Raw genomic sequence first — 18616 nt, forward strand, 5'->3', positions numbered from 1 at the left:
GTTTCTAATTCCTGTTTCACACTGATAGAATAATGACTGTTGACACTGTGACTCCCTTGCCTTTTCTTTGACCCTATTGCGAAAATGTGTTGATGTTATTGTCGATGGCTCTGTGAATTTCTGTAGTATTTGCACTGCTTACACAGTTAGCCTTTAGTACTGCTACTGTAGTATAGTGTAGCCTCTTTGTGCTATCCTGTGCTCTGCCCCAACCTCCTGTAGTAAAACCATGCCATCTCTACTGAACACCACTGTGAGTTGGAGTACTGTTGTGTCTGGGATTAGAACCAGTCCTGGCCCTGACCTCCACCCACCTTGGTCCAGACCACTAACCCTCTAACTGATGTATCTCCCTTCCTCTCCTACTTCTTTCTCTATCACTGCCGTTCCTGACCCCCCCCCTTCCTTTCTGACACCTCCTTTACAATTCTCTCTACCTTCCTCTCCCTTGTGACTGTTTCTCTCCTCTCCTGTGTTGCTGCTGACTGCTGTCTGGCTGGCTGCTGTAGATAGTCATGTCTTCTCTGCGTTACGGCCTGATCTCAGGCTCCTGGTTCGAGCGTGTACACCTGTGGCGGGTCAGGGGCGTCATACAGTGCCTGCCCATTATCGCCACCACCTTCTGCTGTCACCCGTAAGTAACCATGGAAACAATCCTTGAACTCCGACCTGGGGGAAGGTATCAACTCCGACGCTAAAGGGGACACAATTCAATCCCCAACCCACCTACCACCTCCTAAAAGTAATAGCATCCTCCCTCTCAATCTCCAATCCAATCCTCGCATTTCCATTTCCTCTCCCCTCTTCAAATTCATTTTTGTTTGTCTTTAGGTTGTTTGTGTGTCTATGGTTTGGAGGAAAAGGGGTGCACAATTATTGATTGCTCAACCCTTGTCCCCCCAAACTGCCATCCTCTGATGTGGAGGATGCTCATGGAGCTCTCTTTCTCTGGTCCTCTGGAGCTGGATATGGGAATCAACTACAGACAGTAAATGCCGTACCGATCAAAACATCTGCCCCTCAGAAATATTTATTTATTTTCTTGATCAGTCTTTAAATTCTGCATTTTAGTTGGGCTGCACGAAATGAGTAAAAATCAAATTGCTATTTTTGTACCAAATATTGCTATTTTACTTGCGATTATTAATCAAAACACTTGGTTAAACTGTTGGAATCATAGAAATTGAATAATGATTTTAATTTTATGGTTGGAATACAGTGGGCACTTGGAATGCAGTTCTGTTTCACATGACAACAAATGAAAAGTAAGGGAGGAGATGGTTGTGACAGAGCAGGAACCAAAGTGTTGGTCAGTCTTTCCCATGGGAACCTAATTAGATTTAAATGGATAGGTACATTCATACAAAGATTTTAGAATGTTCTTCACCTTTTCCTCTCTGATTTAAGAACAAGCTGTCTCTCATTAAGAACAAGTGGATTAGCATTAGGAGCTAACAGGAAACCTTTAGGCATATTTGCAGTTTCCTAAGGCCAACTAAGAGCAAGTTACACTAACAAATAGTATAATATAGAAAATATGTGGATTTAGATTAAGAAGTAAGGTGGAAAGTTGTGTTCTTGTTTGGGAAAAATCTGTTGACTGCATGCTGTTTGGTCGATGCATGCAGAGTGAATCTCGAGCACGAGAAACTGCCTGGCTGAGTGACGGGGCTGAGAGAACTCTGTCAACTTAAGCAATAAATCCAAAGTAAAAATACGAGCCTTACAGATGGCTGTTTCAAAATAACGCAGCCTCTTGTCATATGGATATTACGCATGTCAATATCACAATTTAGATTACCATTCGATTAAATGTGCAGCCCTACAAGTTGGGCATTGGGCATGTGTAAATGTCTAACAGGTTTGAGAGGATGATATCGTCACAGCCTTATTTGGGCAGGAGGAGACTTTTTTTATCAACATGGCATATTCTGTCTCGTTTTTTTAAATGTTGTGTTCAAATTCATTTTCTCCGGTTCCTCCCTTCTTCATTCTTTCACTCATGATCAGACAGGCCTTCAGAATGGGCTTTTCTCCTCCTCTTCAATCCTCCTGTTCTTCTTTTGGTTCAAGCCATAACTCCCCCCTGCTCTCCCCCCTCCCTCCCTCAGATGGTGCTGTCCTCATTCAAACACGGGCTACTCAGTGGCTTTTGGCTGGGGCGGGTCAGTTTGGTGCGCTGGGACGGTGTCTTTCGCTGCCTCCCTATCTGTGGCATGGCCTTCGCCTGTCAGTCGTAAGTACCTCCCAGTCCCTGAAAGGGTGATAGGATATGGGTTGTGTTCATTAGGCACAAAAAGAAGTCCGAGACACTTTATAAAAAAATACATACCTAAACTTGTCCAATACGTTTTCAAAAGTTTCCTGTTTCATGCCCATTGAACATGACCAGGATGTAGAGTCTAGAGACAGAAATAGAATGGGTAGAATGGACATGATAGTCATGTGGTCTTTCTTTCATGCTGCTCCTAATATGTTGTAAATGTGCTATTGTTGCATGTAGAACACTGATAAATGTACTGAATGGAGCATGACTACCTGCATTCATACAGACAACACAAAGGCTATAGGGTTAGTCTGCAAGGTGACGGAGACAGAGTTAGGGGTGGGGGATTTTTGTTGGGGGAGTTTACTGTTTCACTTTCACGGCTTCACACTTAACCAATCGGCTACTTCATTCCCTGTTCTATTGCCAGATACTTCTACTTCTAGACGCAGTCGCCTGCTGTAGTTGTATCTGTCTAACAAAAGTGCATCATGTTGTTTCGGTGTGGGTTTTATAATGGGTTGCCAGGAACTGCATTCTAGCCCTGGGAAAATATGTTATTTATCACAACAGCACAGGCTGTTGAAGCCTGGAGACGAGATGTTGATTGGAGATCTTGAGGAGTAAAGAGTAGGATCTACAATGTAACTAGCGAGAGCTGGACCAAGAGAGCATTTTCTTCCTCTACATTTGACATTTGAGTCATTTAGGAGACGCTCTGACTTACAGTTTGTGCATTCATCTTAAAATAGCTAGATCGGACAACCGAAAGGCAATAAATTGTTGTATTATTTTGGGGGGTAGGGGTGGTGTGAGGCAGGGTGCTGTGGGATTATTTAAGATACTATTTGAAGAGGTAGTGTTTCAGATTGTTTTTGGAAGATGGGCAGGACAGAGAAGAGCTACTCTACTGTAGGGGTGGGAGGGCTAAGAGACCAGAGGTGGAAAAACAGAGTATTCGGGTTGGGGTGTAGGGTTTGAGCCTAGCCTGAAGGTAGCTGCTCCATAGGCAAGTACGATGGTCTTGTAGTGGATGCGAGCTTTGACTGGAAGCCAGTGGAGTATGCAGAGGAGTGGGTTGACATGGGACAACTTCGGAAGGTTGAACACCAAGTGGGCTGCAGTGGTCTGGATAAGTTGCAGGGGTTTGATGGCACAAGCGGATAACCCAGCCAACAGCGTGTTACAGTAGTCCAGACAGGAGATGACAAGTGCCTGGATAAGGACCTGCGCCACTTCCTGTGTGAGGTAGGTTTATACTCTACGGATGTTGTAGATCATGAACCTGCAGGAGTGAGTCACTGCTTTGATGTTTGCAGAGAACGACATGGTGTCCAGGGTCATGCCAAGGTTCTTTGCACTCTGGGAAGGGGACACGTGGAGTTGTCAACCGTGATGGAGAGGTCTTTGAACGAGCAGGCCTTCCCTGGGAGGAAGAGCAGCTCCTTCTTTTTGAGCTTGAGGTGGTGGGCCAACATCCCAGCTGAGATACCTGCGTTTCGCTACCTGGGTGTCAGTAGGTGGGGAAGTTGAAAAGTAGTTGAGTGTCATCCGCATACAAATGATAGGAGGGACCATGTGAGGATTTGACAGAGCCGAGTGACTTGGTATATAGAGAGAAGAGACGGCCTAGAACCGAGCCCTGTGAGAGAACGTGGTGCAGACAAAGATCCTCCTCACCTGATAGGAGTGGCGTGTCAGGTAGGATGCAATCCAAGAGTGCAGAACCTGAGACACCCAGTCCTGACAGTGTCGAAAGGCAGCAGGTAGATCTAGGAGGATGAGAACAGGGAGCGAGTCAGCTTTGGCAGTGCGGAGAGTCTCTGACACAGGAGAGCTGTTTCAGTTGAATGACCCGTCTTGAAGCCGACTGGTTAGGGTCAAGAAGATCGTTCTGAGAGAGCTGGTGAGAGTGTTGGTCAGAGACGGCACGCTCAAGTGTTTTGGAATGAAAAGAAACATGGGATACCGGTAGGTCGTTTTTGACGGCAGAGGGGTTGAGTGTTGGTTTCTTAAGGCGGGGAACAAACATTTTGAAGTCAGGGGACAAGCCCAATAAAATGTTATTTGTCACATGTTTTGTATAACAACAGGTGTAGACTAACAGTTAAATCCTTACAGGCCCTTCCCAACAATGCAGAGAGAAAGAAAATTGAGACATAATAGAAAAGTAATAATAAATAACAATAACTTGGCAATATACTAAGACTGACCCCAATTATTCGACTAGTCGATTGTTTGGTCGATAGGCTGTTGGTAGACCCAAGATATTCTTTAGTCGAGCAGAGGCAAATATATACCCTACCGTTCAAAAGTTTGGGGTCACATAGAAATGTCATTGTTTTTGAAAGAAAAGCAAATTTTTGTCCATTAAAATAACATCAAATTGATCAGAAATACAGTGTAGACATTGTTAATGTTGGAAATGACTATTGTAGTTGGAAACGGCAGATAATATATATTTTTAATGTAATATCTACATAGGCATACAGAGGCCCATTATCAGCAACCATCACTCCTGTGTTCCAATGGCACGTTGTTAGCTAATCCAAGTTTATAATTTTAAAAGGCTAATTGATCATTAGAAAACCCTTTTGCAATTATGTTTGCACAGTTGAAAACTGTTGTGCTGATTAAAAAAGCAATAAAACTGGCCTTAGACTATTTGAGTATCTTTAGCATCAGCTCAAAATGGCTAGAAACAAAGACCTATCTTCTGAAACTCGTCAGTCTATTCTTGTTCTGAGAAATGAATGCTATTCCATCTAGAAATTGCCAAGAAACTGAAGATCTCGTATAACGCTGTGTACTACTCCCTTCACTAACCAGAATAGAAAATTGAGTGGGAGGCCCCAGTGCACAACTGAGCAAGAGGACAAGTACATTAGTGTCAATTTTGAGAAACAGACACCTTACAAGTTCTCAACTGGCAGCTTCATTAAATAGTACCTGCAAAACACCAGTCTCAACGTGAACAGTGAAGAGGCGACTGGGATGCTGGCCTTCTAGGCAGAGTTGCAAAGAAGAAGCCAAATCTGACTGGCCAATAAAAGATTAAGATGGGCAAAAGAACACACACTGGACAGAGTTCAGAGTTCTGCCTAGAAGGCCAGCATTCCAGAGTTGCCTCTTCACTGTTGATGCGCACCTGATTACGCATAGAATAAGGCCTATAGGCTACCTGGCCTCCTCGCAAATGTAGGCATATAAAATGGGCCCATTTGGGGATGTGGTAGTATTTCTGATTGGCTTAATGCACCACCACTAATGAGCTGTGGAGCTTCTCAAAATAATGTTTTCTTCACCTCAAACAGCAAGTAAACAAAGTTTTTACACTCTGGAGGGCCCAGAATTGTATACAATGTTCAATGTACAATGAACTTCAGGCCAGACCCAAGTTAATAACCAATGTTTCAAGGTTATTGCAGACAGGCCATGTCTGTCAGGCCATTGCGATTTTTCGGATATTTATTTTTATCAGGATATTTTCTACCTGCAAGCTGCAATGTTTTTATTTGTTGGCTTTATAGGCTATTTTTACATAGTTTATCATTTTCATTTAGATTTGGATAGAATTTTGGTTAACCACATGACAATGATTTTAAGATACGAATACGTTATTATAAACGAAAGGAAACTGTCCTACGAAAATGTTCTATGAAAACCATAACTGGCACACAGATCGGTAGAAATGGTAAAATAAATTGGCATTACACATGAGAAAGGTTGCCGACTCCTTGTTTAGCCTGTTACAGACAACTTCAGGAGAGTAACGGCAGAATCGGCGAAAGCCAGTAGGAGCGGGAAGAGGATGGTCGGGACAGGTTCAGTTGAATTTTCTTCTTGTTATCTTGATCTCTGACTCCCTCTTGAGTCATTTGTGTCTTATTTCATCAAACAGTGAGCTTAAAGCATCAGGCATGCTCAATGCATTTATAGTTGACCATTCGCAATGCCAAGCGTCGGCTGGAGTGGTGTAAAGCTATTGGACTGTGGAGCAGTGGAAATGCGTTCTCTGGAGTGATGAATCACGCTTCACCATCTGGCAAGTCCGATGGACGAATCTGGGTTTGGCGAATGCCAGGAAAATGCTACCTGCCTGAATGCATAGTGCCATCTGTAAAGTTTGGTGGAGGAGAATTCATGTTCTGGGGCTGTTTTTCATTCTAGACGATTCAGTTTTAGCAACAGTTTGGGGAAAGCCCTTTCCTGTTTCAGCATGACAATGGCCCTGTGCACAAAGCAAGAGCCATACAGAAATGCTTTGTCAAGATTGGTGTAGAAAACCCTGACTGGCCTGCACAGATCTCTGACCTCAACCCCATCAAACACCTTTGCGATGATTTGGAATACCGACTGCAAGCCAGGCCTAATTGCCTAACATCAGTGCCTCACCGCACTAATGCTCGTGTGGCTGAGCAGAAGCAAGTCCCTGCAGCAATGTTCCAACATCTAGTGGAAAGCCTTCCCAGAAGAGTTTAGGTTGTTATAGCAGCAAAGGGGAGACCAAGTCATATTAATGCTCATGATTTTGGAATGAGATGTTCGATGAGCAGGTGTCTACATACTTTTGGTCATGCAGTGTACATGGGGTACAAGTACCAAGTCGATGTGCAGGGGTACGAGGTAATTGAGGTAGATATGTACATATGCCCTCTGAATAAAGTGACCATGCAACGTGATAGGTATTAAACAGTAGCAGCAGTGTATGTGATGAGTCCAAAAACAAAGACTTGCAAAAAGGGTCAATTCAGATAGTTTGGGTAGCTCTTTGGTGAACTATTTAACTAACAGTTTACCAGTTTTATTTATTGAGCGTAGATGCTGTTCAGGGTCCTATTGGTTCCAGACTTGGTACATCGGTTCCGCTTGCCATGCGGTAGCAGAGAGAAGAGCCTATGACAATATTTTTGGGCCTTCCTCTGACGCCACCTGTTATAGAGGTTCTTGATGGCAGGGAGCTCGGCCCCAGTGATGTACTGGGCCGTACGCACTACCCTCTTTTTAGCGCCTTGCGGCCCGATGCCAAGCAGTTGCCATAGCATGTGTTGATGCAGCCAGTTAAGATGCTCTCAATGGTGCAGCTGTAGAACTTTTTGAGGATCTGACAGCCCATGCCAAACCTTTTCAGCTTCTTGAGAGGAAAGAGACATTGTCGTTCCCTCTTCACGTCTTTGTTTTGGTGTGTGTTTGGACCATGATAGATCCTTAGAAAGTGGATACTGAGGAACTTGAAGCTCTCGACCCGCTCCACTACAGCCCCATCGATGTGCTCGGCCAGCCAGTGGTCAGGGATGGGGGAAGTGAGGAATGGAAGGAGGTCTCCGGAGATGGTCTAGAGGAGGGAGGGGGAATGGTGTCAAGCAGGCAGGTTGTCGGGGGGCCGGACCTCACCAGTTGCAGGATTAGAGGGGAGATAGAGGGGAGAAAGAGGTCAAGGTGTAGGGTAGTTCTGTGTGAGTGGGATCAGTGGAATCAATAGGCTGAGTGAATGAGGAGCGTATGTCGTCAACCTTCTTTTCAAAGTGGTTGGCAAAGTCGTCCACAGAGGGGGATGGGTGGAGGATTAAGGAGAAGGTGTAAGATTTTCCTAGGGGTAGAGGTAGAAGCTTGAAATTTAGAGTGATAGAAAGTGGCTTTAGCAGTGGATACAGAGGAAGAGAAGATGGACAGGAGGGAGTGAAAGGATGATAGGGTCTCCAATAGTTTAGCTTCCTCCATGCCCGCAATCCTGTTCTGTAAGCTCGCAATGAGTCACTCAGCCACGGGGCAGGAGGGAAGGGCCGAGCCGGCTGGGAGGAAAGGGGATTGTGCGAGTCATAGGATGGAGAGTAGAGTTGAAGAGGCAGAATCAGGAGGCAGGAGGGAGGATTTAGCAGAAGGGGGAGATGATAGGATTGAAGAGGAGAGAGAGGGAGAAGATGGTAACGTCACACAACCATCTGGGTAGGGGCTGAGTGGGTAGGGTTGGAGGAAATGGAGACCGAAAAGGAAACATATTAGTGATCAGAGACCTGGAGGGTGGTTGCAGTGAGATTAGTAGGTAAAAAGCCTCTAGTAAAGATGTCAAGCATATTTCCTGCCTTATGAGTGGGAGGGGACTGGGGAAGAGAGGTCAAAAGAGGGAAGGAGGGGAAAGAAAGAGGTGGAAATAAATTATTCAAGGCAGACGTTGGGAGGTTGAAGTCACCCAGTATGAAGAGCTGTGAGCCATGTTCAGGAAATGAGCTTATCAAGGTGTCAAGTTCATTGAGGAGCTCTCTAAAGACACCTGGTGGACCATAGATGACAACAATGTTAAGCTTGAGTGAACAAGTGACAGTAACGGTATGGAATTCAACAGCATAATCCACCCACCCACCCATCCATCCCTCCCTCCCTCCATCTTCACCTCCATCTGCATGTTCTGTCACTGCCTCCTCTCTTCTGTCATTGCCATGGTGCCTGGGATGAAAGGGGAAGGGTTTTGGGGGGGTTAGGGGTGTGTTTGGGGTTGGACTGGGTTGTGTGTTCGGATTTTGGGTTTGACTGGTACATACGCTTACGGTTTGCATGTATGAAGTGTCTTAAGGAAGTTTTATGTGAGTTTTTTGGAGGTGATTGGGTAAGGTTTATTGGGCGAGGTTTTTTTTGGAGGGGGGGGGTGGGAGAGGCTGACTGGTGCTGAGACTGGAACAAGAATAATTATCCCACTGAGGTAACAATACTCTCGTGTGTGTGTGTGTACGCACGCACGCACAGGCCTGTCCTAGTGTGTGTGTGTCACACTCTAGCGGTGATGAATGTTATTTGGCAGGGCCCTCTGTTGGCCAGTGGTCAGACAGCGAGCGGAGCGCTGCTCGACTCCATGCTGCTTCAGCCAAACCGCTAATCAGACCAATGGACGGCTGCCATCTAATGTATTCACACACTGATTAAACAGCTTTCAACACATACGCTTTTTATGACCTTTTATTAAAGCTGTTTACGTTCATTTATAACATTAATATCACCATTAACCAGGCCAAGACTATAGAGTTATGAAACTGTGCAGTCATAGAATAGACAAACACTAATGAAAATGTCCCTCTGTGATACTGCTGTGGAGTCAAACAAACTAGATAAGCAATATGAAGACCATGTCTGTCCCTCTACTCCTACATGCTGGAGTGTTAGTTTCAGTTTGACGTCAAGAAGTATTTCAAATAAATAGCTATTGTACACTGTTTTACAGACCGTATAAACCGAATAAGAAAACATACATTGGACTATTTTACAGATGGTTGTAAACTATAAATAGAATGAAAAAACATTGGAATGAGGTGTATTGAGAGAATGTACAGTACTCTACAGGTTTGAGGTCTCGTTCCAGTAAGCTGTTTTATTTGAGCTCAGCTATAAGTTGGAATAGTTCCTGAGTTTAAACAGGTGTCAAGGAAAAGCACCGTGGGACAGTGCTGTACACCCATAAAACCAGAAAGAGAGAGAGAATGCGGTAGAGAGACATGGTAACTGTATGCTCTCTCTTTCTCTCTCTTTCCCACACACACACACACACACACAAAAGTGAGTGCAAAAAAGACGGCCAAGAAAGGTTATAATGCTCTAACCCTCGTCGAACACTAGCTGTTATATAGAAGGCCTGTACATTCCCCTGTTAATGTGCTGCTGGCCTGTTCTTTTACAGCGCTGCTTGATGACAGACAGCCCGTTTCTCAGAGATAATAACCAGTACTTTACTGCACCCCTCCCTGACTGACAGACAGCCTCACCCACTCTCATTCTCACACACACACACACACTTGTGCATGGCATCGCACGAACACGCACATGCACAAACGGTGTCGCACACACACTGTGCGGAAACCACAACTGCCTTTTTGTGAAATGAGCCGTTTTTCTCTCCCTGTGTGTTAATCTAATATGATACCAATGCTGATTCTCGCTGTTCAATCTCACCATCTATAATGAGTGGAGCTCTAAACCGACAGATAAACCTTTTTACCCTCTCATGACCAATTTGCCTCGACCAATATCTTATTCTTTGATTCAAATATACTAATTTGATTTTGATTTGATTATGATCTTTAAAAACCCCAAAACATTGAATTATCCCCAGTTGATGTTGACGGCTGTTGTGTCTTTAGAGCGAGGAGACCAGACTACAAAGTTTGTACTAAAACTTTAGCTTTTTCTAGTAGAGCACAAAGCTTGCCCTGAAATTTGACCTGTCTAGTCCTGTCTGATGTGGCAGCTGTAGTTTGTGTGCTGGTTGTTTGTTTACAGGCAGGTGTTGCCTACCTACGACAGTCTGGACGAGCCCTCCATCAAACGCATGAGCACCATCTTCACCACCTCCCTCAATGTCGTCACCACCTTCTACATCACGGTGAGTGGTGCACGCTGATGTCACTTCCTGTCTCGATGTCTTCCCCGCATAGTACATCGTTCTATACGATGGTTTAGGTGTGTGTGTACGTGGCTTTTGAATTTATCACTGTGATTTTTTTTCCCCCTCTTCCCTCCTTCCTTCCTCTATTCCTCCTCTCCTCCTCTCTCTAGGTGGGCTTCTTTGGTTACGTCAGTTTCACGGACGACATAGCCGGTAACGTTCTGATGAACTTCCCTTCTAACCTGGTGACAGAGATGATCCGGGTGGGCTTCATGATGTCAGTGGCTGTGGGCTTCCCCATGATGATACTGCCCTGTAGACAGGCCATCAACACCATGCTGTTCGAACAACAGGTGAATCTATACACAAATGAAGGTTAACACACACAGTAAACAGTGATAAGAAATGACCATTCCCTAACCAGAAGAGCTTTACTGTAGAATACTGTTATAATGAGTATTTTTGTCCCCCAGCAGAAGGACGGGACGTTTGCTGCAGGGGGGTACATGCCTCCACTTCGTTTTAAGATGATCACCCTTGCCATCGTCTTCGGAACCATGCTGGGAGGCATCCTCATCCCCAATGGTGTGTGTTTGTATGTGCGTGTGGTGCAGGCGGGCATTCACGTGTGTGTGTGTTCACGTGTGTGTGTGTTCGTGTGTGTGCGCGACTGTTCGTGTTATGTTTGTATGTCCGCAGGCCTTTATGATGCATGTGTTGTTTTATGTGTGTGTTGTAACTCACGCTTTTTACGACGTGTTTGAATATGAGTTTATGACTCAGTGACTGTCACACTCTTAACACACTCCTTAAATCACACACCTACTTTTATCTCCTCTGGACGAACAGACAGGAAGATAGCGCTATTATTCTCCCTTCCTCACACACAGCCACACACACACACCCTCTGGCTCATAGACCCCCACAGCGCACATTTGTTCTTTAGTGGTCTCCGTTAGTTGTCTGTGTGCTGTAATAATGATCTAGATGTGAAGGTTGGGGTGAGTTTGAATGTTTTATTCATCTTGTTTGGTAAGGCTATTTGTTAGGGCTGTGCTTGGGTAGGGGGACACACACACTGCTGTGTTTGGCTGGGGTGTGTGTATCTAATCAGGCTAATAGAGAGGAAGGGGAGGAGGGACTCCAGGGGGAACAGACACTAAATCTGAGGGACACAATATAGCCTGGGTTCCCAGGATGAGAGATGGGGCCTGGGCCCAGCGCCCAGACAGACCTGCCCAGGGGAGGGAGGGGTTGGGTCGGAAGGAGGATGGCACTGGTACTGGCTTGAAACACAGGTTCTGGAAGTGAAGCTTGTACTAGATTAGATCAGGGGGGTGTGTATGTTTGTGCTTCATTTGGGACAGGGCCATGGGCAAGATGGGTTGAAAGATGGTGTGGAGATACTGACTTCTGATTGAACAGGAAGGCTAAGCCCTGTCTCTGTACTGTATGTATGGTGTGGAGGTGCAGGAAGAGGTGGAGAGAAAGATGAGAGCGGATGAGGAGGATGAGGACTGTTAGCCTGGCAGACGCACAGACCCACGTGGTACACTGTCAGCTAGAGTATGTCACTTTAGCCAACCAAGAGATTGTGTGTGTGTGTAACTAAATGTTTCTCTATGCTCTTATGTCTGTAGTGGAGACCATCCTGGGACTGACTGGAGCCACCATGGGCTCCCTCATCTGCTTCATCTGCCCCGCACTCATCTACAGAAAGATACAGAAGAATGGACTCACTGCACAGGTACCACACACACACACACACACTATCCCCACTAACCCCATCACTGACCAACATCCCTCTCTCGCTCTCTCTCTTTCATTCTCTCTCTCTCTCTATAGACCATGGCACTTGCAACAACAGGATAGTGTGTTTGATTCCTGGGACCACCCATATGTAAAATGTATACATACCTTTGGATAAGCGTCTGCAAAATGGTATATTTTATTATTATATAATCTTTCTCTCTCTCCCTCTATAGTTGGTGTTATGGGTGGGGTTAGGCATCCTGCTGGTCAGCACCCTTACCACGTTGTCAATCTCAGCCAGTGACTCCACCCCCAAGCAGGCCCCTCCTCCCCCTGCATCGGTCAAGAGTGCCATCTTTGGGGTCCTTCCTGATGTTCCTGATATACGGAACGGTACAGCCCATATATTACTATTATAGCCACAGGCCATGTTCCATCGCCGAGTGAACTTTCCATTCTATTCTGTGTTATTCTATTCTAATCAGTTCCAAATCTGCAATGTTCAAAACTCAAAAGTTCACATTTTGATGTCATTGTTGAAGAGAGTGGTGCAGAAAAGTGAGAGTATAGAGAGCAAGAGCCAAAAGGTGAAAGCAATCTTAAAACAAAGAAATATGGAACCGCAGGTAAATGGGGGAATATATTGGGTTTTTGACTGACAGACAGCTAGACAGACTGACAGACGGGGGTAGAGGATAACCACTTGATAATATCGAAGAGAAGCAGCGTTTGACATTGATGGAGCCAGAATGATGCCCTTCAAACTCCAGTGGTTTCTCATCTTCCCCTTATCCCCCCACTCTCTCCCCCTTTCCTTCTCATCTACTCCCTCTCCTCTTCCCCCTTTCCTGGGCAGCTGAAATGCCTGCTAGCTCTTTCGTGTAACAGTGGTATCAGATGGAGGTGGCATGGAGGGAGGGGTTGAGAGGTACAGACAGAGGAAATGAGGGGAGAGATGAGTGAGACAGGAGGGCTGGGGTTCGGGGCTTGAGGGGTTTTGGTAAGAGGAGAAGAGGGGGATTGTAAAAATTAGAAAGAGCTCCACACATAGGAGCGAGGACAGTTCACACAGCCCCATCCTCTGCCTTCCGTTTTCCTCTTTCTATCACTCTTTATCTCGCTCTCTCCCTCCCTCTGACTGATAGTCGCCCACTTCCTTCCACACCTGTTTCCTGTTTATTGTAGATTAGTGAGGCCAGTAGAACAGAAGCATGGGTCTCTCTCTCTGTACCCTCTCGTCATTTTCTCTTCATTCTCTCCTGATTCTCTCTTAGACTGTACTGTAGCAAGTATGTCAGCATTAGTGTTGCATCTCTTTATAGTTTAGATCTCTGCTGCCATCTAGTGGATCTCACACTCACACATATTGGTATATACAGTGCATTTAGGAAAGTATTCAGACCCCTTGACTTTTTCCACATTTTGGTACGTTACAGCATTATTCTAAAATGGATTAAATAAAAATGTTCATCAATCTACACACAATACCCCATATTTACTAAGCGAAAACAGGTTTTTAGACATTTTTGCAAATTGATTAAAAAAATATATACCTTATTTACATACAGTACCAGTCAAGTTTGGACACACCTACTCATTGAAGTTTTTTAAATTTTTTTGTTTTTTTTACTATTTTCTACATTGTAGAATAATAGTGAAGACATCAAAACTATGACATAACACATATGTAGTAACCAAAAAAGTGTTGAAACAAATCCAAATATATTTTAGATTCTTCAAAGTAGCCACCCATTGCCTTGATGACAGCTTTGCACACTCTTGGCATTCGCTCAACCAGCTTCATGAGAAATGCTTTTCCAACAGTCTTGAAGGAGTTCCCACACAAATTCAATTGATTGGTCATGATTTGGAAAGTCCCACAGTTGACAGTGCATGTCAGAGCAAAAACCAAGCCATGAGGTTGAAGGAATTGTCCGTAGAGCTCCGTGACAGGATTGTGTCAAGGCACAGATCTGGGGAAGGGTACCAAAAAACATCTGTAGCATTGAAGGTCCCCAAGAACACAGTGGCCTCCATCATTCTTAAATGGAAGAAGTTTGGAACCACCAAGAATCTTCCTAGAACTATCTTCCTAGAGCTGGCCACCCGACAATACTGAGCAATTGGGTGAGAAGGGCCTTGGTCAGGGAGGTGACCAAGAATCCGATGGTCATTCTGACAGGGCTCCAGAGTTCCTCTGTGGAGATAGAAAAACCTTCCAGAAGGAATACCATCTCTGCAGCACTCCACTAATCAGACCTTTATGGTAGAGTGGCCAGACGGTAGCCACTCCTCAGTAAAAGGTACATGACAGCCCACCAAAAAGCACCTAAAGGACTCTTAGACCATGAGAAACAAGATTCTCTGGTCAGATGAAACCAAGATTGAACTCTTTGGCCTGAATGCCAAGCATCACGTCTGGAGGAAACCTGGCACCATCCCTACGGTGAAGCATGGTTGTGGCAGCATCATGCTGTGGGGATGTTTTTCAACAGCAGGGTTAGGAGACTAGTAAGGGAAAGTTGAACGGAGCACAGTACAGAGAGATCCTTGATGAAAACCTGCTCCAGAGTGCTCAGGGACCTCAGAATGGGGCGAATGTTCACCTTCCAACAGGACAACGACCCTCCGCACACAGCCAAAACAATGCAGGCGTGGCTTCGGGACAAGTCTCTGAATGTCCTTGAGTGACCCAGCCAGAGCCCGAACTTGAACCCGATCTAACATCTCTGGAGAGACCTGGAAATAGCTGTGCATCGACTTTCCCCATCCAACCTGACAGAGGTTCTGACATATTCAATCAATCCTTATCCCGGTCTGCTGTTCCCACATGCTTCAAGAGGGCCACCATTGTTCCTGTTCCCAAGAAAGCTATGGTAACTGAGCTTAACGACTACCGCCCCGTAGCACTCACTTCTGTCATCATGAAGTGCTTTGAGAGACTAGTCAAGGACCATATCACCTCCACCCTAGACCCACTCCAATTTGCTTACCGCCCCAATAGGTCCACAGACGACGCAATCGCAACTACACTGCACAAACCCATCTGGACAAGAGGAATAACTATGTGAGAATGCTGTTCATCGACTACAGCTCAGCATTTAACACCATAGTACCCTCCAAACTCGTCATCAAGCTCGAGACCCTGGGTCTTGACCCCACCCTGTGCAACTGGGTACTGGACGGGCCGCCCCTAGGTGGTGAGGGTAGGTAACAACATCTCCCCCCCGCTGATCCTCAACACTGGGGCCCCACAAGGGTGCGTTCTGAGCCCTCTCCTGTACTCCCTGTTCACCCACGACTGCGTGGCCATGCACGCCTCCAACACAATCATCAAGTTTGCAGACGACACTACAGTGATAGGCTTGATTACGAACAACAACAAGACGGTCTACAGGGAGGAGGTGAGGGCCCTCGGAGTGTGGTGTCAGGAAAATAACCTCACACTCAACGTCAACAAAACTAAGGAGATGATCGTGGACTTCAGGAAACAGCAGAGGGAGCACCCCCCTATCCACATCGACGGGACAGTAGTGGAGAGGATAAAACGTTTTAACTGCCTGTTCACCCTGCTATCATCCAGAAGGCGAGGTCAGTACTGGTGCATCAAAGCAGGGACCGAGAGACTGAAAAACAGCTTCTATCTCAAGTCCATCAGACTGTTAAACAGCCACCACTAACATTGAGTGGCTACTGCCATACATGTAAAAAATGTATCACTAGCCACTTTAAACAATGCCACTTAATATTTACATACCCTACATTACTCATCTCATATGTATATACTGTACTCGATATCATCTACTGCATCTTGCCATCTTTATGTAATACATGTATCACTAGCCACTTTAAACTATGCCACTTATTATAATCTCATATGTATATACTGTACTCAATACCATCTACTGCATCTTGCCTATGCCGTTCTGTACCATCACTCATTCATATATCTTTATGTACATATTTTTCATCCCTTTACACTTGTGTATAAGGTAGCTGTGGTGAAATTACTCGTTGGTTATTACTGCATTGTCGGAACTAGAAGCACAAGCATTTCGCTACACTCGCATTAACATTGCTAACCATGTGTATGTGACAATTTGATTTGATCTGCAGAGAAGAATGGGAGAAACTCCCCAAATACAGGTGTCCCAAACTTGTGGCATCATACCCAAGAAGACTTGAGGCAGTAATTGCTGCCAAAGGTGTTTTTGCTTTGTCTTTTATGGGATATTGTGTGTAGATTGAGGAGAAAAAACTATTTTATCCATTTTAGAATAAAATGTATAAAATAACGTAACAATAACGTAACAAAATGTGGAAAAAGTCAAGGGGTCTGAATACTTTCCGAATGCGCTGCATTCTCTCTCTCTCATTTCTCTCCCTCCCAGCAGTAGAGAAGCCAGTGGCAGTGAAACAGCCTGAGGTGAAGCCTGTGTTGGTGGAGAGGCCTAATGCCCCAGTTGCAGTAGAGCCAGACCGTCCAGTGGAGAGACAGCAGGAACAGGCTGAGGCCCCCCAGATCAAAGGACCTGAACAAGCAGTAGCAGACATGAAAAAGAAGGAGGAGGTACAGCTGGACCGCCCCGACGCAGGTATGGAACTAGGGAGAACCTTTCAGAACTAGGGAGAGAGTTTCAGAACCTAGGAGAACCTGTTAGAACCAATTAAAATCCACTAGACTGCAACATACAAGAGAACCAATATTCTATAAGTGCTAGGTTTTTTTTTTTAAAGTCAGGAATACTATTTACAGCAACACCTGAAAACCCATGTGTTATACCTGTGTGTGTGTGTCCTTCCTCCCTCCCTTCAGGTGTGGCGGTACCTGATGGGGAGGCCCATCGGCACGAGCCGCCCATCCCTCACGATGAGGTCCAGATAGAGAAGAGGAAGAACGACGCCGAGCTGGAGGAGGAGAAGAACCAACCTGCAGCTGGAGGAGAAGAGGGGCAGTCTGAGGGAGGAGAGAAGAAGGATATGGTGGTGAAAAAGGAGGAAGTGGAAGAGGCCGAGGCTCAGTTCAATGAGGTGCTGGAGAAGCCTGACCCGGGGGTGGGGAAGAAACCAGAAGTCCTGCCCCTAAAGGAAGTGGAGAAACTTGGCCCAGTGAAAGAGGTGCTTGCTGTGAAGGATATGGTGGCTGAGCAGGCGCTGGTTGAGGATTCGGCCAAAGCCCCAGATGCTGCTGGGAAACGTGCGTATGACTGTTCTTTATCCAGAACATTCAATCAACTCAGATGCTCAGGGATTTGATTGGCAGTAGATGTTTGACGTCACCCGACCTTTGACTCTGTGGTTTAGGTGAGCCGGCGGCCCCAGTTCCTGTAGCAGTGGTTCCTGGGGCAGCGGAGGTGGCTGCTGCTCCAGAAGCAAAGGAAGAGAGGGAGGGAGGAGCAGAGGACAAAATGGATGGTAAGTGGAAGAGTAAGAAGGAGTAAAGAATTGAAGTACAGACCAAGGACCAGGGTTAGCAGCTCATAGACTGGCAGAATGGATGGATTTTTTATAAATTCTTGTTATAGTGAATATACAGTGAAGTCGGAAGTTTACATACACCTTAACCAAATACATTTAAACTCAGTTTTTCACAATTCCTGACATTTAATCCTAAAAATGCCCTGTTTTAGGTCAGTTAGAATCACCACTTTGTTTTAAGAATGTGAAATAATAGTAGAGAGTGATTTATTTCAGCTTTTATTTCATTCATCATATTTCCAGTGGGTCAGAGGTTTACATACACTCAATTAGTATTTGGTAGCATTGCCTTTAAATTGTTTAACTTGGGACAAACATTTCAGGTAAGCTTCCACAAGCCTCCCACAATAGGTTGGGTGAATTTTGGCCCATTCCTCCTGACAGAGCTGGTGTAACTGAGTCAGGTTTGTAGGCCTCCTTGCTCGTACAGGCTTTTTCAGTCCTGCCCACAAATTTTCTATGGGATTGAGGTCAGGGCTTTCTGATGGCCCCTTCAATACCTTGACTTTGTTGTCCTTAAGCCATTTTGCCACAACATTGGAGTATGCTTGGGGTCATTGTACATTTGGAAGACCCATTTGCGACCAAGCTTTAACTTCCTGACTGATGTCTTCATATGTTGCTTCAATATATCCACATAATTTTCCTTGCTCATGATGCCATCTATTTTGTGAAGTGCACAAGTCCCTCCTGCAGCAAAGCACCCCCACAACATGATGCTGCCACGGTTGGAATGGTGTTCTTTGGCT

The 18616-nt window shown here is 45.3% G+C and overlaps 1 protein-coding gene across 7 annotated transcripts in view; it reads left to right on the top strand.

Moving 5' to 3' along the window:
- LOC112224464 (putative sodium-coupled neutral amino acid transporter 10) overlaps positions 1 to 18616 on the top strand; it is a 32218-nt gene that overhangs the window by 6609 nt on the left and 6993 nt on the right. For 4 of the 7 annotated variants that reach the window (XM_024388027.2, XM_024388029.2, XM_024388030.2 and 1 more), the window contains 9 exons: positions 2112 to 2236; positions 10532 to 10634; positions 10808 to 10990; positions 11111 to 11222; positions 12278 to 12384; positions 12623 to 12782; positions 16781 to 16984; positions 17206 to 17586; positions 17694 to 17804. In XM_024388027.2, the coding sequence (XP_024243795.1) occupies positions 2112 to 2236; positions 10532 to 10634; positions 10808 to 10990; positions 11111 to 11222; positions 12278 to 12384; positions 12623 to 12782; positions 16781 to 16984; positions 17206 to 17586; positions 17694 to 17804 (1486 nt within the window). Of the gene's footprint in view, positions 1 to 509; positions 635 to 2111; positions 2237 to 10531; positions 10635 to 10807; positions 10991 to 11110; positions 11223 to 12277; positions 12385 to 12622; positions 12783 to 16780; positions 16985 to 17205; positions 17587 to 17693; positions 17805 to 18616 lie in introns of all 7 variants that reach the window. The other 3 variants (XM_024388032.2, XM_024388028.2, XM_024388031.2) reach the window with 3 other exon arrangements.

The sequence above is a fragment of the Oncorhynchus tshawytscha genome, linkage group LG25 (assembly GCF_018296145.1).
Source record: "Oncorhynchus tshawytscha isolate Ot180627B linkage group LG25, Otsh_v2.0, whole genome shotgun sequence".
Lineage (NCBI taxonomy): Eukaryota > Metazoa > Chordata > Actinopteri > Salmoniformes > Salmonidae > Oncorhynchus > Oncorhynchus tshawytscha.